At 50.1% G+C, this 20,069-nt stretch overlaps 3 protein-coding genes across 6 annotated transcripts; 1 reads left to right on the top strand and 2 right to left on the bottom strand.

Moving 5' to 3' along the window:
- The first annotated feature begins 144 nt into the window (after positions 1-144).
- Positions 145-2,628, top strand: LOC138833788 (transmembrane protein 179B-like). Of its 4 annotated transcripts, XM_070032097.1 has the most exons (6): positions 169-240; positions 628-746; positions 1,214-1,401; positions 1,483-1,617; positions 1,754-1,832; positions 1,986-2,628. In XM_070032097.1, the coding sequence occupies exons 2-6, from the start codon at positions 714-716 to the stop codon at positions 2,121-2,123; spliced, it is 573 nt and encodes a 190-aa protein (XP_069888198.1). In that variant the 5' UTR covers positions 169-240; positions 628-713; the 3' UTR covers positions 2,124-2,628. The 4 variants fall into 4 exon arrangements, with proteins under 4 accessions (XP_069888197.1, XP_069888200.1, XP_069888199.1 ...); XM_070032096.1 differs by lacking the exon at positions 628-746 and having other exon boundaries at positions 145-240; XM_070032099.1 differs by lacking the exon at positions 628-746 and having other exon boundaries at positions 145-240; positions 1,754-1,867; positions 1,986-2,074.
- A 1-nt stretch (position 2,629) lies between these two features.
- LOC138833789 (transmembrane protein 223-like) lies at positions 2,630-3,704 on the bottom strand. The gene is made up of 2 exons (XM_070032100.1): positions 3,355-3,704; positions 2,630-3,025 (listed from the first exon to the last, which is right to left on the bottom strand). The coding sequence occupies exons 1-2, from the start codon at positions 3,668-3,670 to the stop codon at positions 2,733-2,735; spliced, it is 609 nt and encodes a 202-aa protein (XP_069888201.1). The 5' UTR covers positions 3,671-3,704; the 3' UTR covers positions 2,630-2,732.
- A 105-nt stretch (positions 3,705-3,809) lies between these two features.
- On the bottom strand, positions 3,810-18,689 carry LOC138833786 (nuclear RNA export factor 1). Its single transcript, XM_070032093.1, has 21 exons — positions 18,530-18,689; positions 15,055-15,241; positions 14,732-14,885; positions 13,406-13,489; positions 13,181-13,285; positions 12,984-13,064; positions 12,714-12,783; positions 12,492-12,580; positions 12,257-12,364; positions 11,756-11,865; positions 9,934-9,970; positions 9,375-9,443; positions 8,883-8,938; positions 8,668-8,775; positions 8,501-8,559; positions 8,283-8,398; positions 8,113-8,155; positions 7,325-7,397; positions 6,064-6,246; positions 4,290-4,350; positions 3,810-4,171 (listed from the first exon to the last, which is right to left on the bottom strand). Exons 1-21 carry the CDS (start codon positions 18,555-18,557, stop codon positions 4,133-4,135), a joined length of 1,860 nt encoding a protein of 619 aa, XP_069888194.1. The 5' UTR covers positions 18,558-18,689; the 3' UTR covers positions 3,810-4,132.
- Between the last annotated feature and the right edge of the window lie 1,380 nt (positions 18,690-20,069).

Genomic DNA, 20,069 nt, shown 5'->3' with positions numbered 1-20,069 from the left:
CGCCCGGAAGTGGCGTCTCGCCTCGGGCCCGCCTACATCTCTGTAAATAGGCCCCACCCTCGGAAGTGACGTCAGGCGCGCCAATCGCCGGACGCGCCGGCGCCGCTCGCTGCAGCTACGCTGGTTTCTGGTGCCCCGGGCACCATGGCGGGCCTCTGTTTGCATTGTGTCGAGTTCGTGCTCTTCGCTGCCTGCTCCGTCTGCGGGGCCGTGGCGGCCGTGTCGATGGCCTGGACCCAGGTGTGGCTACGGGGCGTGGGTCAGCCTTCGGGTCACGGGAGGCGAGGGTTTCTGGCTGAGCTCTGGTGCCGGTAAGCACTGTTCCGAAATACGGCTAACCGGGCTGTGGACCCCGGCCAGGCCGTGTCAGATCTTGGTTCACTCGCCCAACGGACTAGACCTGTGGTAGCGTTACATCGAGCCAGTTGCCCACCGCACAACTTAGGCCCGATCTGAACCGTCAGCTTAGGCCCTGCGACCGTAAGGCAGAAGCCATTTGTGGTGACATACCAAGAAATAAAGCTGTGTGGTATATATATATATGATCAGGATACCATTTATTTTTTTAGTGACAAAAACTAATAAACTTGTGTTTATTACTGCCATGGCTGCATCTAATCATTGAAGTTAGCACTAGTGATGTTGGCTCACGTCCTAGCTGTTGGGAAACCTTAAAGGAGATCATAAGTTCAAGGACAGTTTGAGCTACATAGATGAGACTTTCAAAAGATGAATACACTTTAAAAGTAAGTACTGGGCTGGGAACGTGGCTTAGTGGTAGAGTGCTCGCCTAGCATGCATGAAACCCTGTGTTCTATTCCTCAGTACCATATAAACAGAAAAAGCTGGAAGTGGTGCTGTGGCTCAAGTGGTAGAGCACTAGCTTTGAGCTCGGGGGACTGGGAAGGTGGCTTAGTGGTAGAGTGCTTGCCTAGCATGCATGAGGTCGTGGGTTCAATTCCTCAGTCTCCCCTCCCCCCCACCACCACCAAAAAAAAAAAAAGTGTGCCTGTAATTAGTGCCTAGTTGCTGTGCATGGCAGGTTTCACTTTCCAATAGGCCATCCAAATTCATCCTTCTGTCCCAGCAACAGAAACTGAAACTGATAGTACACACTTAGGAGTGTCTCTGGCTCAAGTTATCCCTGACACATTTCAGAAGTCTACATTCTGAGGTAATGGTTTAAGGTGTTGGATTCAACTTCTTTCCACAGGACTTCTTCAGTGGTAGCTGTCCCTTGTATGGGGGGGTGGCTTTTGTGAATGGCACCTCCCTGGCTTTATCCTGCCCCTCAGCTCCATCCCTCTGCTACTTTGTGAGTGGGACTTCCGGCTTCCTGGCTCTCTATTGCCTCCTGCTTCTGATCTGGATTTCCTGCAGCTGCATCAAGAATTTCAACAGGTGATTGCCCCACTCTTTGAGGACCAGGGGCTGAGGTAGGATGAATCACATCTCAACCAAGGCTTGTCTCCTCTTCCTCAGCTGTCCAATAGGGGTCTACATTGGATTGCCCATCTCGGCTATTGCAGCCTTCCTGATTTTAGTGACTGCCTGTGTCCTTCGATATGGTACCAGCTCTCTCTGTGATTCCATCATCTCCCAGAAGCATACAATTAGGTAAAGGGAGAGGCAGGAGTTGACTGCATTCCTTCTGCAGGGGGAAAATGATGTAACTTCCCATTTACCAATCTAAGCACAAGAGTGCTTAGGGTTTTCTCCCTTTTGCTCACAACTGTCTTTTTTGACCTCACAGCTGTTCTGAAGCCCAGAAAATTCCGTGGACACCCCCTGGAATGGCTCTGCAGTTTTATTCCAACCTACAAAATGCTGAAGTGAGACTCAGATTTGTTTAAGTACCTGTAGCTGCGTGAGTACTGCTGAGAGGAGTTGAAGTGTCATTTTGACACAACAGACAAAAGCTGGTGTGTGGGAGTAGAAAGACTAGATCTGAGCTCCACACCTCACACTTCGCTTCTCTCTTACAGACCTCTTCTTGGGTAAATCTGGTATTGTGGTGTGTGGTCCTAGTGCTCCAGATCATACAGTGCAATCTCAAATCCAGCCAATGTGAGCCTTTAGAGAATAATGGCCCTCAAGAAACTGCGGGAGAGATTTTCCTTTAGCCACACACACCCACCTGGATGACTGAAGACTGGCCTGAATGGACCTTGAATTTCTGATCACCTATGTGCCTTTTGCAGCCAGACTACCACCCAAGTGCCAACAATCCTTGTCTATGCTGGAGCCCATTTTTCCCTCATCAGAGAAATGTGACAGACACCCCCTACTTCCAATAGCTGTTTTGTACCAAAATATGACATTACCTTTTTGTTATTGTTGCTGTCAGTCTGACAACAGACTGGAGCCTGAACTTGAGACCTGGGCACTGACTTTCAGCTCTTCAGCTCAAGATGAGTGCTCTACTACTTGAGCCACAGCACCACTTCTGGCTTTTTTGCTTATGTGGTGCTGAGGAATCAAACCCAGGGCCTCAGGCATGCAGGGCAAGCACTCTACCACTGAGCCATGTTCCCAGCCACACATTGCCTTCTTCATCCTGACATTCATTGGGATTAAATAAGTTGGAAGAAGGAATAAAGGCTAAACCAAGCATGGATGCATCAGGCAGTTACCCTTTGGAAGACTCCTTTATTTGTTGTTAATGAATCCTGGGCCCTCTTTTGTGACCCTTGTAAAATCCTTAAGTTTTCATCCCCCTCAAGGTGGTTTTTTCACAAGTTCCGATACACACCCACAGTGCCGTCAAAGAGCTGAGCATTGGGAAAGTGTCCAGCTTTGTCCAAGAGGAAGTAGAAGCGCCGGCCTTTGACTTTCAGAGGTAACATAGCAGGGACTTCCCCTCGGTGAGCCATGCAAGACACCTGGTTCAGCGGAACAGTGAGGTGAGTCCTCAAGCCAAAAAGACCATGAGTGGTCAAAGTCACCTGTTGCCCTCCAGCTCGAAGCATCACTGAACGCACAGATCGGAGAGAGAAGAGAAAGCCACCACCAAGTATCAAGGTTCCTGTAACAACAACAAAAAAAGAGTTGAGTTTTCACTGTAGGGTTGAGTTACTTCCAGTGTCTTATTGTGATGACAGTAGTTTTGAGCTCTTACAACCCCAGTCTTGTGTAGTCCATCATCAACTATTTACGTGTCCGTCCCCATTTTATACAAATAACCTTACAATCACAAAAGGAACAGTCCTACCGTAGGTATTCCGCATTCCTACCGAGGCAGGTCCCTATTACCTTGCTCATCAGGGAGGGCACAAGTCCCTCTCTCCCTTTACTTGAATGAAGTTTTTATACCCACCGTCCCACGAGCGGTGGGGAAGCCAGTTCATGCCTTACCAATGGTACCGCAGCCCACAGCCAGTGCGTACCGCCAGAGCGCGGAGCGCAGGTCGAAGCGGCCCTGTTTGGGGGCCCCAGCGTCTTGAGGTGGTGCAGAGACTGGAGGTGGGGATAAGGCTGCCACGGTCAGGGAGGCCCAAAAGACACCCTGGCCCGCGCAGAACAGCCCAAGGAAGGTGAAAAATCGGCCCCGCTCGTGCTCAAAGAGCAGCAGGTCTCGTGATGGGGCCTTGTCGTGCAGAGGTCGGCGCGCGGGCAGCAGCCGCAGAGTGACTCTCAGCCTGGGGAGCCGCCGTATCCAGGACGCAGCCATGGCCTGTGCAGGGCCGCTTCCGGGGCGGAACTTCCTCTCGCGAGGGCCCACCTCCCCCCCCAGCCCCGTGTGAGGGCCCGCCCGCCGCCCCGCCTCCCGCCTCCCGCCCCGCCAGTCCCAGGAACTGAGACAGACAGTGTCAGGAGACAAAATACAATATCACTCTTTATCTTAAAAAGGAAGGGGAATCCTGGGGCTAAGTACACAAAGCACCTAAGTCCTTCGGGTAGTTTAGTGTCAGTTCTACAAAGTAAGCTTTGGCTTCCTGGCACCATGAGGCTCAATCTTCCGGAAGTCTCCACGCAGTCTTCCAGAAGGCAGGTGAGGAGAGGTGCTCTGCGGAGCTCCACCCTCGGTCACAGTCACAGGTGGCCTCGGGCCAGACAGGAGACAACAGATGGCAACCATATGATCATATCCACGGGCTATTTACACAGGGGCTTCTTGTGGGACTGATGTGGATCACTTCATGAATGCCACTTCTGGGATCTTACCCTTGGCCTGGAGGAAAAGGAAAGGTCACTGGAGTCAGGTGTGCCCTTTCCTGAAAGCTCATGATAGCTCTCTGCACCAGACCCTCCAGAAGGGCCAGACTCCTGTCTGGTATTCGCAGCCCTACCTTGAGATGAGTGAAGGCCTGGGCAGATCTAGTATAGTCCCAGTTGTTGTCCTGAAGGCACCTGGAAGGGGGATGGGGGGGAAAGAGGAGAATATAGCACAGCAGAGAACCCTTACTCTCCACTAAATATGTCCCTTCAGAATCTAGCCTGCATTCTACTACACGTGCACACACACACGTGCACACACACACAGTAGTGTTGTTATTTACAGGAAGAAAACAACAGTAAAATAGCTGGGTGCCAGTGGCACACACCTATAATCTTAGTTACAAGGCTGAGATGTGAGGATTGAGGTTCAAAGCCAGCCCAGGCAGGAAAGTCCATGAGACTTCAGTAAATTAACAAAAAAGCTGGAGGTGGAGCTGTGGCTCAAGTGGTAGAGGACCAGCTCTGAGCAAAAGCAGCAGCTCAGGGACAGAGCCCAGGCCCTGAGTTCAACCCCAGGACTGTCCCCTCCTCCCGCCCAAAAAAATAGTAAAAATCAAAATATCTACCTATTGGTAGGCATCAAATACTAAGAAATATTGAGGGGCTGGGAAGGTGGCTCAGTGGTAGAGCGCTTGCCTTGCATGCCTGAAGCCCTGGGTTCAATTCCTCAGCACCACATAAGCAAAAAGAAAAAAAGCCAGAAGTGGCGCTGTGGCTCAAGTGGTAGAGCACTAGCCTTGAGCTGAAGAGCTGAGGGACAGCGCCCAGGCCCAGAGTTCAGGCCCCACGACCGGACCCAAAAAAAAAAAAAAAAGAAATATTGATTTTCAAGCGGTTTTCATTGATAAAGAGTTAACATGGTTTAGAAACTAGGTCTCAGCAGTACAAAGAAAAAGACTAGAGGCAGGCATAGTGGCATGCACTTGTGGTCCCCACCTCTGGTCACTTGACCCCAAGAGTTCAAGACTACCCTGAGTACATAGCAGGAATCTATCTGGAAAAACTTTCCAAAAGGGACTTCATTTTGGTTTTAGAAAAATTTGTTATATTGAGGTCCTCTTTGAGCCTTATCCGCAAAAAAAAAAGCAGAACTTATTCCAAACCATTATTTCTCTCTCTCTCTCTCTGCCAGTCCTGGGGCTTTTACTGGAAGTGGTACTGAGGAATCGAACCCATGCTAGGCAAACACTCTACCACCAAGCCACATTCCCAGCCCTCAAACCATTATTTCTTTTCAAAACAATGACTTAATTTCCTTCCATTTAATCTCTCCTTAGGAATGTACCTATGTATTTCAAGGGGATAATAAAAACACATTAAAAAAAAAAGTTCTCCTCCCCCGCTTAGCCCTTATCTGTTTACTATTCCCCCCTTTTTTTTCTGCCAGTCCTGGGGCTTGAACTCAGGACCAAGGCACTGTCCCTGAGCTGCTTTTTTTTTTTTTTTGGTCAGTTGTGGGGTTTGAACTCTGGGCTTGGGTGCTGTCCCTCAGCTCTTCAGCTCAAGACAAGCGATCTACCACTTGAGCCACAGTGCCACTTCTGGTTTTCTAGTGGTTTATTAGAGATAAAGAGTCTCAGATTTTCCTACGGGAGCTGGCTTTGAACTGTGATCCTCAGATCTCAGCCTCCTGAGTAGCTAGGATTACAGATGTGAGCCACCAGCGCTGTCCCTGAGCTTCTTTTGCTCAAGGCTAGTACTCTACCACTTGAGCCACAGTGCCACTTTCACTACCACATACTGTATGTGGTAGTCAAGAATCGAACCCAGAGCTTCATGCATGCTAGGCAAGCCTCTATCACTAAGCCACATTCCCAGCCCTCTCAGTTTGCCCTTAGCACTCACTTCTGGGACCACTCCAGGTTCATGCCAGACTGTGTAGAGAATGCTTGCAGCATTTCCTGCTGTTCCGGGGACAGGGTGGGCACTGGGCTGGAGGAAGGTGTGGGTGCAGGCATGGCGAAGGCTCTTTGGATCTCTTCAGGGCTGGCATTCCGCACAAACAGCTCGTCGTTTACAATACATAGCCTTGAGGACAAAGAGCGCCTTAAACAGTTGGACAAACAACCTCTCATCCCTTCCCTGCATGTGTGTGCAGGCGTTTGTGTGTGTGTGTGTGTGTACCTCAATATCTCTGCTCAAGGCTAGTACTCTACCACTAAAGCCACAGTGCCACTTCCAGCTTTTCTCTTTGGTAGTTAACTGGAGACAAGAGTCTTAGCAACTTTCCTGCCTGGGTTGGTTTTGAACCACGATCCTCAGAACTCATCCTCCTGAGTAGATATGATTACAGGCATGAGGCACTAGCACCCATCCATTCTTCCAAGTTTTTAAGACACTTGACATACACACTTTTCTTAATATAACCACATGCCCCTTCTCAACTTTTAGCTGTTCCTTTTTATGGGTAACTCTCCTCCCTGTACTCTATTTAGAAGGACTAATTCAAACATCAAGACTTAGATAATCTTCCTCAACCCATTGACAATTATTACAGAGAGAGAGAGAGAGAGAGAGAGAGAGAGAGAGAGAGAGAGAGAGAGAGAGAGTGTGTGTGTGTGTGTGTGTGTGTGTGTGTGAAATGGCTAGCCTGGTACTTACTATAACTTACTGTATTGCCCAGGTTGGCCTCAAATTCAGTCTTCCTGCCTCAGTTCCCAAGTACTGAAATTTTATGATGTATACCACCATGCTATTTTAGTTATTATCTTTTTCATTTTCTAATTTTCACAAGAAACTTAGGATGTAGATATTGTTACACACATCTTCAGATGAGAAACTAAGAATGAATGGTGGCATACATACTGGCACCTGATGGTAAGGGAGGACTCCTGGCTGTTAAGGTGAAAGGTCAGTCTAGCTCAGGAAAAAAACACCAAGCAGAAAAAAAATACAGATAATGAAACTGGCCTAAAGCTAAAAGTGCTGGAAGAATACACAAGTGCAAACAGGATGCCCAAAAATCCAATACAGCGTCAAGCTTTTAACCGCTACTGTAAGCCTTTGCTGTGATTTGTTGCCTTTCTGCAATTCTGGAAACTCCCCAAGAATGGACTCTATCTTCCAATCACTACACTGCTGGCCGTGGCCAATGCACAACACTTACCCTGAATTGCTGGCAGGAACAGCGATGAAGGTCCTGGTAAAAGCTCGCAGAGAATCCCTAGATTTCCCATCCACTGCAATGAGAAGAGCAGCAAGGACCTCTTATAGTTACTAAGGCTTTACATTTTACAAACAGGTTGTTTTTTGTTTTTGTTTTTGTTTTTGCCGGTTGTGGGGCCTGAACTCTGGGCCTGGGTGCTGTCCCTTAGCTCTTCAGCTCAAGGCTAGCGCTCTACCACTTGAGCCACAGCGCCACTTCCGGCTTTTTCTGCTTATGTGGTGCTGAAGAATGGAACCCAGGGCCTCATGCATGCAAGGCAAGCACACTAACACTGAGCTACCTTCCCAGCCCACCCCCAGCTGCCTCCCAATAGAACTCTTATCTCCAATTAATCACCAGAAAGCCAGTTTGGAGCTGTAGCTCAAGTGGTGGAGCGCTAGCCTTGAGCAGAAAAGCTCCCTCTATAGCACTGAGGCCCTGAGTTCAAGCCCCAGGACTGGCACAAACAAAACAAAACAAAAAACTACCAATATGAGTGATACAACTTGCTCACAGACCCACAGAAATAAAGCACAAAAAGAAATCGCTCCACTCCAAAGTCTGTCTGTGTGTCATTTCCAGGCCTTTGTTTCTTAGCAGATAGGACAGGTGGATCACGGGTCAATTTAAGATGAGTTGGGGCAAAGCACAAAAGGGATGAGGAAATGGCTGGGATGCTAAGAATCCCCAAAAAGATCTTTATTGGGGGAGGGACTACACAGTAAACTCAAGATTCAAAAGATTCTCACCTTCTTTGAAGACCCCATTGACAGAAAAACACAGCAATGTACTCTGAAAGAGAAGTACCAGGTACATTATAGGCTTCCCAGCCAGAGTCTAAGCAACCCCCTCAATAAATGCTGTCTCCCACCCCCACCCTTGATTCCAAGCATCTGTTGGCTCAGAAATAGGTGCTTACTGTCTGGGCACTTATGTCTACCACAAAGGAATTGATGTCATGCTGAGTTTTGGGCAACTCATTAAGGAAGGCAACAACGTTGAGACGTGTGTGCTTCAGTAGACGGAACCGCAGGGCTGTGGGCGAGAGAGAAGAAAGTGAGGCTGGGGAGCCTGGCACCCCTGTGCTCTGAGGCCTCCCCATCCTTTGCCATATTATTTTGCTCCCATCCCACTTACTGGGGTCTTTTAGCTTCTTCACATTTCTGCTGTCCTTGAAGTACTCTGCCAAGTTGCTTCTGGAAGGATAAGAGGAAAAGCAGGTGGTAGTCAGAACAGGGTACTAGGTAGCCTGTATGTGCTAGGCAGCCTGGGGTCCTGGGCAGGCTCTGGGATGTGACACTCACCGGGCAGGATTCTGGGGGATGAAAGGAATGCTCAGTGAGCAGCAGGCCCCATCATGGTAGGCATCCAAGAGCCCCTGCCGGTCTCCAGAGTCATAAATTGCATAGTACCTGTGGGATGCAAAAAAACAAATGCCTGAGCCCTGTGGTCTGAATCCGTGAAGGCACACAGCAAGCTCCCCAGAGTGAGCTCTGCTCAGGGGCCCTGGGATACTTACTGCTGCAGGAAGTGCAGGACCAGACTCTTCAGGTTTTCTGTTCCAAAATAGCTTCCCTGGGGGTGAGATTACCCAAGAAGAATTGTACTCATTACCTTACTTATGGAATTGTAACCCCTCTGTACAACTCCTTAATACTAACAACAAAAAAAATCCGCTCCCAGTGTCTGCGGCTCATGCCAACAATCCCAGCAACTCAGGAGGCTGATTTGAGGATTGCAGTTTGAAGATAGCCTGGGCAGGAAGGTTTGTACGACTCTTAACTCTAATCAACTACTTAAAAAAAAAGCCAATAGTGGAGCTGTGGTAACCTGGAGCAGAAGCTCAGGGACCGAACCCAGGCCTTGAGTTCAAGCCCCAGGATAGTCGCAGGAATAATAATTCTGTAAACACACACACACAAAGCTTCCCTCGAGCCAAATAGTCATCCATCAGGAACACAGGAACAGTACTCCTCCCACAAAAAGCTGCAAGTCCTCCCCCACTTCTCACCTTGCAGGGCGGTAACATCGTGGGGGCTTCAACATCAAAGGCAATTGGTGGGGGTAACTCATGGCCATCCTGCCAAGTGAAAATTATGTTGTAGGGAAGAGCAAAGGGTCAGAAGTCAACTGTTAAAGAGGTTACGCAAAGTGTCCAGCAGTCTGATAATGCCAATTTTTGCCTACAGGCATTTTTCCTGGAAGATGATTATTATCTTTATTGGATTCTCAAAGAGATACAGGTTTCCAAGTCAAAGGTCATCATTTAAAAACATGTAATACTGGGAAGTAGAAGATGCTATAGATACTTAATACAACAGAATGAAACAAGTTCTTAAAAAGAAAAGGGGCTAGGAAGTTGGCTCAGTGGTAGAGTGCTTGCCTCACATGCATGAGGCCCTGGGTTCGATACCTCAGACCATGTAAACAGAAAAAAGCTGAAAGTGGTGCTGTGGCTCAAGTGGTAGGGCACTAGCCTTGAGTTGAAGAGCTGAGGTACGGCGCCCAGGCCCAGAGTTCAGGCCCCACAACCGACAAAAAAGAGGGAAAAAATATCTGGACTTACTTACCAGGCGTAATAGCTTGGGAAATCGTTCGCGAATGGCGCTGTCAAGAACGGGACAGGAGTGAGTGATGCTTCAGAGCCACCATGCCTCCTGGGCTGCTCTAGGAGCAAATATACCAACACCCGAGGGACAGCCCATTCCATCCTGCTCATCACCCCGCTCCTCCCCAAAGTGTCCCCATTCCCCACCTCACTCGGGGCACCCTGTCTGGACTGCCTTGAAGGCGGTTTGTCTCTTCTCTCTCTGCCTGACCCCAAATGCCACAAAAGAGCAGCACTCCCGGCCTAGGCTTTAAGCCCAGGATCTCCTTCCCCTCTTGGCCCCCCTTACCTTCCACCTACTCACCTGAGCAGCCCCGGGAGGAGGGAATGGGGTGGGAGCCCAGGGGCTCCGCTGCCTCACCAGGTATCCATCAGTTCTGCGAGGTCTGGCCTTGGCCAAGACCAGAACACACCACAAGGATGGCACAGGATGATGGGGCAGGGAGATGAGCAAGACGGGGCTCAGGAGGAAAAAAGGCAAAGGACGAGAGGAAAGGGCAGAGAAGAGAAAGGCAGAGAGGCCAGGGACAGAGTGGAGAGCAAAGTTGAAAAGGAAGAAAGGACAAAGCAAAGCAAAAAGTGAAGAGCCATAGGCAAAGAAGAATTTAGAAAAAAAGGAGGGGGAAACGACAAGAAATATGCCCTGGACACAGCCTTTTCCTTCGGCTTCCACTTGCCCCGTGGCCCAAGGTAGATAATGACAGAAAGAACCCCTGCTGCAGTTCCGAGTTGCTGTTGGCCAGGTCTCTGTCTGCTACCTGGGTCCCACTCTGAGCTGGGCGTGGGAAGCAAACAGCCATGGGGGCAGGAGATCTCCCTCCGAAGGGGTGAGGGTTCAGGCCCCTGCAAAGTTGGGGGGGTGAGGGTCTGTGCCCCACCTCTGTTGGCCCCCGAGCTCTCTCCTGATGGCCCCTATGCGACTGTGCCTGTCTTAGGTTGTTCCTTCCCTGAGGAATCTTACCCGTCTCTGGCTAACCAGCCATCCTCCGGGGCCAAGCAGGGTGACGTGAAGTGTGCGAGTGAGGAAGGGGCAGAGCCCCCAAGAGGCTCAGTTCTCGTCTCCTTGGCAGCGTATGCCCCCGTGGCCTCCACGCCCAGCACCTGCCTGGGGAGCCTCTTGCCTGCTGGCAGGGCCCCGGCTTTGGTCACATGTCATGGGGAACCCAGGTTTCTTTTCCAGGGAGGGCCCAGTTCACAGCACTGGGTCAGAGACAGATGGCATTGTACCAGCCTTTAATGAGACCGCAACCTCAGCATGGGGAGGAAGGCCCAGGCCATGGCCTTGGGCAAGTACATTTTGAGAAGAGGGTCCCTCTTGCTACAAAGGCAAGAGGGGCCAGTACAGGGCAAAGAGGGAAGGTCCATCTCAGCAGGAAGCCCCAGTCACAGAGGGGCTTTCTTAGCCCAAGGACACAAGGTACTGAGCTAACCGCAACCCCACACACGGGGCATAATGACACTCCCCCGGTTAGATTAGAAAAAGGGGAAGTGTCCTTCCTGGAACAATAGGGTAGGGAGATTCTAGAAAAGGCTGTGTTCAGGAAGGAAGGCGAAAGACCATAGACCAAAGACAATACTCTGGTGAGAAGAAAGAAAAGAGAGTTTGGGACAAAGCTAGGAGACACAGACAGAGGAAAGGAAAGAACACGTGGTCCTCCCAAAGTTTAGGTGGTTCCAGCTCAGGGTTGCATGGTCTCCTGCAGACGGGCACTGGTCAGGGTGCATTAGCTCAGCCTCCCAGGGGGTGAAGGTCCCCAGGAGGGGAGTCAGAGCCTACAACTGACCTGATGTAAGTGGATTGGTCTCGGAATGTGTCACACAGGGCATTTCCATCAAGCCACAACTCTTCTAGCTTCAGCCCTTTTATCTTGTCCAACTCCCGCTCAGACTTCAACTGCACAGGACAGGGGGAAGGGGAAGAAAGAAGACCTTGTGGGCTGGGAAGGTGGCTCAGTGGTTAGAGTGCTTGCCTTGTATGCCTGAGGCCCTGGGTTCGATTCCTTAGCACCATATAAGCAAAAAGAGTGGTGCTGTGGCTCAAGTGGTAGAGCGCTAGCCTTGAGCTGAAGAGCTGAGGGACAGCATCCAGGCCCAGAGTTCAGGTCCAATGACCGGACCCCAAAAAAAACAAGAAATGTAAAAAAAAAGAAAGAAGACCTTGTAAGTAGATGGATCCACATGCCAAACCACCCTCCTCTCTCAGTTCACCTCCCACGTGGCCAGCCAAGCTCCTCCCCATCCACTGTCTACCCCATCAAAAACACTGCCAGGATATCAATTCTCACTTCATTTCCAGAGAGATTTAGGATCTTCAGGTTGGGTGCCTTCTGCACAATGCTGGACATGTCATCCAGTCTATATAGCCTGTTGTTGCTCAAGTTCAAAGACAATAGCTGTGGGTAGAGAAGAGTTCAGAGGAAATCTCATCAGCGAAGTGGGTCAGGGACAGATCTGACCCCTCATCCCGTCCTGTCTGTCCCACTGCACCTCCTTAAGCCCCATGCTGGGCCACAGCCTCACCTCGGGGATGTTCTCTTCAATGATCCGTAGGGTAGCTGCCATGCAGCTTCTCCGATTCAGGACAACGTCAATATTTTGGGCCACCAAATCTTCAGGAAGTATAAAGAAAGGAAAATCTGAGAAGGCTTGTCTAGGCAGTGTGAAAACCAAACCATCCTCAAACTTGCTCTGCCCAAGAGTCCCTTTCTCCATCTAGTGGAAAATCACTGCTGCCAGCCATACCTGGGTCTGAACGGAGACCCTTGAGGTCAAGAGCTTGCTGGGAACCATCATATCGTTTGCTCATAATCAGCTGCAGAGGAAGACAAAGGGTTCAGTGGTCACTGGACGTGTGTACGTGTGTGTGTGTGTGTGTGTGTGTGTGTGTGTGTGTGTGTGTGTGTGTGTGTGTGTGTGTGTGTGTGTGTGTGTGTGTGTGTGTGTGTAAGAGGTTGGTGAGGGGGAGAAGTAAAAAACTGGGTTTGGAACACATGTTACTTTAACCTGCTTTACCTTGAGTTGCTCTACTTGCTCAGGCTTCAATTCATTCTGAACAGTAAGGGGTGGAGCAGAGGAATTGATGATGATAGATATCTGGAGAGAAGACATAAAGGGCAGAGTAGAGCCCAGTGAAGCCAAAGCTCTAGAACCAAGATAGAGTTCCCCTGTCCTGTCTCTACCTCCAGCCACACCAGGCCCTTTATACATACCCTTCGGTTCTCTCGATCCTGGATCTTATAGTTGACAGCCTTTAAAGCAGAAGCAGTACTGGCGTCCTTCACAAAGAACTGGGCCCGTGTGTTCTCATAATGAAACTGTAAGTGGAGGAAACAAGAGCCTTAGACTTGGAGAAGCCCACAGTCTGTCCCAGCGGCTTCCCACTGCCCTGCCCTTCCTGGTATAAAGCCAGCCAACCCACTCAGATCTTGCCTTACCTCAATGGGGGTAAAAGGGACGCTGCATTTGCTCTGAATCATGCTCAGGAGCCATGCCTTGTCATACTTTCTGCCGTAAGGAATCTAGACACAGAGAGAAGAAGGGAACACTATGTAAATAACCTTGCACAGCCCACACAATCTTGCACCCTCTTTAAAAATTAGATTTTCTAGTTGAGTGCTGGTGGCTCATGCCTGTAATGTTAGCTACTCAACAGGCTGAGATCTAAGCATCACAGTTTGAAACCAGCCTGGGTGGGAAAGGTCCCTGAGACTCTTACCTACAATAAGAAGCAGAGATGTGGCTAAAGTGGTAAAGCATTAGCCTTGAGAGAAAAAACAAAAACAAAAACCACCTCAGGAAGAGTGCCCAGGCCCTGAGTTCAAGCCCCAGGACAAGCAACAAAAAATAAAATAAAATGAAATGCCTAATTCTTTAAATTCTAACGTATTATCTATACCTTGCCTGTCCCTTAGAGAACTCTAGAGAACTCCTAGATCTACACTCAGCTTAATTAAATCGAGTCATCCAGAGAAGTTACCTCCTGACCACATTATCCTACTTCTCTTCCTGTCTGCTCCATTCCCTTCCTTGAACTGGTTCTTTGGTGTTCCTTATCTTCTTCTTCTTTTTTTTTTTTTGGGGGGGGTCCGGTCGTGGGGCCTGAACTCTGGGCCTGGGCGCTGTCCCTCAGTTCTTCAGCTCAAGGCTAGCACCCTACCACTTGAACCACAGCGCCACTTCCGGCTTTTTTCTTTTTGCTTATGTGGTGTTGAGGAATAGAACCCAGGGCCTCATGCATGCAAGGCAAGCGCTCTACCACTGAGCCACCTTCCCAGCCCTTTTTCTTCTTCTTCTTCTTTTTTTTTTTGTGTGTGTACACAGGTACTGGTGCTTGAACACAGGGCCTTGCACTATGCTTGGCTTTTTTGCTCAAAGTTGTTCCTCTACCATTTGAGCCACATTTCCACTTCAGGCTTTTCTGTGGGGTTAACTAGAGATTAAAAAACAACAACCCAGTTACAGCTGGGCGGTCCTGACTCACGCTTATAATTGTAGCTACTCAGGAGGTTGAGATCTGAAGATGGCTGTTCAAAGCTAACCTAGGCAGAAAAGTTCCCCTGAGACTCTTAACTCCAATAAACTATTCAGAAAAGCTGGAAGGTGTGCTAGCCTGGAGTATAAAGAGGATCAGGGACAGTGCCCAGGCCCTGAGTTCAACCCCTAGGACTAACAAAAGAAAAAGAAAACAAAAGGCAAACACCTTCACTTAAGGCCAGCCCAGGTTCCCCAATCCTTTTGCTCTTGCTTTCCAAGATACTCACTGTAATCTTGAACCAGTTTTTTGAAGTCCCATCTTGGCTGGTGCCCGCCCCTCCTCTCTCTGGAGGAGCTCTGTCCCTTCGTACAGTAACATGAATTCGATCCCGATCATGCCAAGTATCACCCCGACGGTTAGGTCGGGTGGCATAGGGGTTGCTGAGGGAAAGCAGAGAAGTAAATGTCTGTCAACTCTAGGAAAGACTGTCCTGAACAGTTAGTGAAACTACAACTGAGACTGCACAATTATTAAGCTGGTTATCATGTCTTAGTCTTGTATGTAGGGAAAGAAATTGATAAATTCAAAGCAGACCAATTAATCACTTACTATCGAACTCGAGGACCATCCTGGGCATCACTCATTGCCACGTCTCCATCATCCTCCTCAAGTCGGGAAGTTCGAATACCAGAACCGCCTCTCCCAGATCGACGGTTCCCTCCTTCACCATACTTCCAACGGAAAGGACCCCGGCCCTTCTTTCTTCTCTGAGGGAAACTAACACGGTCATCATGCTCTGGAGTAGAAAACAGACATCATAAATTAGTCAATAAATCATTGTCCATGCTGCTTTGGTGTGGCAATTACAAGCTTCTAGCACCCTGAATTTCTTGGAGGCCATCCATACTAAATCTTTACAAGCTACCTCCATGTAAGCTCCTTTGCCTGTCCAGAGGAATGAGCCTGCTCTGTGATGGCAGCACTGAGGAACTGTGTTGAGCTTTTTTTTTCTTCTTGCCAGTTGTGGGGCCTGAACTCTGGGCCTAGTTGCTGTCCCTCAACTCTTCAGCTCAAGGCTAGCGCTCTACCACTTGAGCCACAGCACTACTTCTGGCTTTTTCAGCTTATATGGTGCTGAGGAATCAAATCCATGGCCTCATGTATGTAAGGCAAGCAGTCTGCCACTGAGTCACATTCCCAGCCCCAAGCTTCCCACCCCCTTACCCCCGCCACCAAATCCTGGGATTTGTACAGAGGGCCTGGGTACTGTCCCTGAGCTTCATTTGCTCAAGGCTAGCATTCTACCATTTGAACCAGCCACAGCACCCCTTCTGCCTTTTTCTGCTTATGTGATACTGAGGAATCGAACCCAGGGCTTCATGCATGAAAATTATGCGGAAACAATAACTACAAAGAGAAGCATAAAGTAGAAGTGAGAACAACCCCAAAATGTAACTGGCCACAAATCAGAACCCTAAAAGCCATCTGGAATCTTCAATTTCTGCCTCAGTTGTACAAATGTCAGTGCCAAGTATGAATCTAAGGGCCTCCTAAAAATAAATAAGTAAATAAATAAATAAATAATCTTAGCTCGGGGCCAATGGCTCCTCCCTGTAATCCTAGCTACTCAGGAGGCTGAGATCTGAGGATTGCGGTTCAAAGCCAGCCTGGGCAGGAAAGTCCGTGAGATCTTATCTCCAAAAAACCACTAGAAAACCGGAAGTGGTGCAGTGGCACAAGTGGTAGAGGACTAGCTTTGAGCTGAAGAGCTCAGGGACAATGCCCAGGCCCAGAGTTTAAGCTCCATGACTGACAAAAGTAAGTAAATAAATATCTTGCTGTTCTTAAACTAAGCCACTTAGAAGTTTGTGAAATGTTCTGTTTCTTTGACCAGAAATTCTCTTTAATGCTGGAGACACTAGACTCAGGCTCAATATTAGTGTGCTTAGAATGTTCCCCAAGAGCCGGGTGCCAGTGGTTCACGCCTATAAACTTAGGTATTCAGTAGGCTGAGATCCGAGGACCACAGTTCAAAGCCAACTCGCAGAAGAAAAGTCCATGAGACTCATCTCCAATTAACCACAAGAAACCTGGAAGTGAAGCCGGGTGCTGGTGGCTCACGCCTGTAATCCTAGCTACTCAGGAGGCTGAGATCTGAGGATCATGGTTCAAAGCCATCCCGGACAGGAAAGTCCATGAGACTCTTATCTCCAATAAACCACTAGAAAACCGGAAGTGGCACTGTGGCTCAAGCGGTAGAGTGCTCACCTTGAGCTGAAGAGCACAGGGGCAGTGCCCAAGCCCAGAGTTCAAGCGCCATGACCAACAAAAAACAAAACAAAACAAAACAAAAACAACTGGAAGTACTATGGCTCAAGTGGTAGAGTGCTTGCCTTGAGCTGAAGAAGAGTTCAGGGAAAGCGCCCAGGCTGAGTTTAAGCCCCATGGCTAAGAAAAAAGGCTAAGGGACAGGATCAAGGCCTTGAGTTCAGTACGGGAACACACACAAACACAAGGAAAGTATGAGATAAGCCTGGGCTACATTGCCAGGAAAACCCTGTCTCAACATCAAATATGTATGCGTATATAGCACATATTTACACATACATGTATGTTGGAATAGAAGGGGGCTGGGGAGGGAAGAGCATCTGCTAAGTTACATGGCTTCCTGAAAGCTGGACTCAAAGATTTGATTCAAGAAGAGGATAATGTCAGGCTCCTATGGCTCACACATGTAATTCTAGCTACTCAGGGTACTAAGATCTGAAAATATGGGTTTGAAGCCAGCCCTCACAGGAAATTCTGTAAGATCCTTATCACAAAAGCCGGAAGTAGAGCTGTGGCTCAAGTGGTGGAGTACAAACCTTGAACACAAAGGCTCAGGGACAGCAACCAGACCCTGAGTTCAAGCCTCAGAACCAACATACCCAAAAAAGCAAGGTGGGAGGTGTGACTCAAGTAGCAGAGGGCCAGCTTGAGTTTAAAACTTATAGGTCTGGGAATGTGGCAATGTGCTTGCCTAGTATGCATGAAGTCCTGGGTTCGATTCCTCAGTACCACATAAACAGAAAAAGCCAGAAGTGGTGTTGTGGCTCAAGTGCTAGCCTTGAACAAAAAGCGCTCAGGGGCAGTGCCCAGGCCCTGAGTTCAAGCTCCAGGACTGGCAGACCCCCCCCCCAAAAAAAAAGACTTTAGTTATGGGGTTGAGGTCTGTAGCTTAGTGATAGAACACCTGCCTAGCATTTGCTAGGGTCTGGGTAGATCCCAGTACTACAGACACACACGACCAGACGTCCAAAATAATCTAATTTCTAGTACACTGTAAATACTGGCCCTAAGGAAAAAAATACATGAGTAGAAGGGGTAGCTAATGGTCACAGAGAGTTCTAGCTACTATGCTGGAGGCATCTGATTGGAATCATCTCATCTTATCACAGTCAGAAACAAATTTAGGAGTCAGATATTGTTACAACCCACACGAAGAGGGTAGAACGTGGAGCCTCAAAGTTTTAACTCCCTCAAGTTTGGCGTAACCAACTCAGGATTCAAATCTCAACTAGTACACAACTCTCCCATTCCCTACGATGAACGACGAGCCAGCGTAGTATAAAAGTTGGTGTGTAGGGTTCAAATCTTAAGCCAAACCTTCGCGGTGGGGGTGGGGGGGCCGCAAGACCTACTGAACGCGGTTTAAGAGAAAACTAAAAAATAGGGCACCAGGGCAGCCCACGAACGAGGGGCTGACTCACATTAAAGGAAGAGTCAGGCCGCCAAACTGAACTGACAAGCATCCACCACCCTCAAAGTTCAAAGGAATCTTGTCACCCCACCCCCAAGCCACCCGCTCCGAGCCACAGGTCCTCCAACGCCAGGGTTCTCCGAGTCAACAACTCGGGCGCCCACCTCGCGTCCTGCGGGTGCCCGAGGCTCCCTCGCCTCCAGCCCGGCCTGGCCCGCGCCGTCACCGCTGCCCACGGAAGCCGGGCCTCTCGTGGCCTCCCGTCCCGGTGCTGCGGCCTAGGCCGGTGCCGCCCACCCGGACCCAGATCGCCGGCGCTCTCCCGACCCAAGAACCAGCACTGACCGTTGTACGACTTCCCCTCGTCCGCCATGGCACAGCGAAGAACAGGGGCGGGCTCAGGCGCGGGCCCCGACGCCACCAGACGCCCGAACGCCCAGGCGCTCAGGACCGAAGCTCTCCACGGCCCCGGCGCCACCGCATTTATCCGGCGAAGCACGTCGCGCGCAGTAGACGTCCTGGGGCAGCGGGCGGGGCAGCTGGGCTGGGGCACGCCCTCCACGCCTGCGCACTGGCACGGCGGCGGCGGGACCCGCCCCCAAGCCCCGCCCCCAGGCTGAGCTCGCGGCGCGGTGGCGCGAAGGCGCTCCGCCGGCTCGCCCCGCCTCTCGTTTATCCGCTGTGCCGGGCCGACGCGGTCCCCGCCCGCCCGCCGGAGTTCCGGCTGGAGCCGAGCAAGCAGCTGTGGCTCCCAACTCAGGAGCAGGAGAGAGTACTGCCCGCCGGCTCCGAGGAGATCGCTCACGGTCCCCTGCGGGGCCCAGCCGGAGCTCAACTATCTGCTCCGCCCCTCGGCGGTCGCGGATCTGTACGTTGTTTTCCTCGGCTAGAAGACAGATTATGACGAAATAGAAAACGAGCGTACGGCTCTTGGGAGCAGGAACCTTGGCCGGTTCGGAACTTTTTCTCCTCTAGTGCCCGGCACACAGTAGAAAGGCAACACACACTTGCAAAATAAACCGATTTCTTCTGCAGCCTGCGCCTCCCCCCAGGTGCCAATTCAAACTAGACCACGCTGTCGGGCGTGGCGAGCATGCTCCGTCTCTGGCTTGCTCACTTCGACCTCAGCATGTCAGCTAGGCGGACTGGGCAGTAATGATACTTCTTGGTGGGGAGGGGAGCTCTGGGCGTGAGCTCAGGGCCTGGGTGCTGTCCCCGGGCGTTTTTGGTTAAGGCTAGGGCTCTGCCGCTGGCACCATGGCTTCACTTTTGGTTCGTTGGTGTTAAGTCTTGGGACTTTGTTGCCCCAGCTGGCTTCACACCGAAATCCTCAGATCTCAGCCTCTTAAGTGGCTGGATTACACACGTGAGCCACCGGTGCCTGGCTGAAAATAGTTTAAATTGGTAGCACCATAGACTCTCCCACACCTCCCAATACAGAAGGAATTGCCCCTCAGGGTGATTGCGAGGCTGTGTAGTTCCCACAGGGCAACCCTAGTGATCTCTGAATGGTGTGGTTGTGGGTCCCGATCGGGAGGGAACACATTAACCTCCCTGGATGGAGGTAGCCTTCCTGGAAAGGTCTTCAGGCAGGTCTCCTCCATTCTCTTGTGAATGGTTTGGATTTGGTGAGGGGGTTGAGAGAAGGAACCAAAGCTCTCAGCTGGAATGGGGGACAAATTCACTTTTCTGCCCATGGCAGGAGGCCAGCTCTGCCTCTCAGGCAGGGAAGAACTAGGGCCAACGGGTTAGAGGATGTACATGAATTCTGGTTCAAACATGGCTTGAAATGTTCTGGAGGTTAACATTCATCAAGGACCCAATGTGGGATTGGATTATTATTTTTTTTTGGTGCCATACCTGGGGTTTGAATGCAGAGCCTGGG

Source organism: Dipodomys merriami, unplaced genomic scaffold (assembly GCF_024711535.1).
Source record: "Dipodomys merriami isolate MVZ:Mamm:240054 unplaced genomic scaffold, mDipMer1.0.p SCAF_21, whole genome shotgun sequence".
NCBI classification, from domain to species: domain Eukaryota; kingdom Metazoa; phylum Chordata; class Mammalia; order Rodentia; family Heteromyidae; genus Dipodomys; species Dipodomys merriami.
The sequence above is the reverse complement of the archived record's forward strand: the minus strand, read 5'-3'. Positions and strand labels throughout refer to the sequence as shown.

Bases quoted from the DNA above. Each gene is read 5' to 3' on its own strand.
- LOC138833786 (XM_070032093.1), bottom strand. From the start codon at position 18,557: ATGGCGGACGAGGGGAAGTCGTACAACG. The intron at 15,242-18,529 runs GTCAGTGCTGGT...TTTCTACTCCAG, and splicing joins CGAGGGGAAGTCGTACAACG to AGCATGATGACCGTGTTAGT. The intron at 12,365-12,491 runs GTGAGGCTGTGG...CTCTACCCACAG, and splicing joins TTGAAGAGAACATCCCCGAG to CTATTGTCTTTGAACTTGAG.
- LOC138833789 (XM_070032100.1), bottom strand. From the start codon at position 3,670: ATGGCTGCGTCCTGGATACGGCGGCTCCCCAGGCTGAGAGTCACTCTG. The intron at 3,026-3,354 runs GTAAGGCATGAA...TTGTTGTTACAG, and splicing joins TGTGGGCTGCGGTACCATTG to GAACCTTGATACTTGGTGGT.
- LOC138833788 (XM_070032096.1), top strand. From the start codon at position 145: ATGGCGGGCCTCTGTTTGCATTGTGTCGAGTTCGTGCTCTTCGCTGCC. The intron at 1,402-1,482 runs GTGATTGCCCCA...CCTCTTCCTCAG, and splicing joins TGCATCAAGAATTTCAACAG to CTGTCCAATAGGGGTCTACA. The intron at 1,833-1,985 runs GTGAGACTCAGA...TCTCTCTTACAG, and splicing joins CCAACCTACAAAATGCTGAA to ACCTCTTCTTGGGTAAATCT.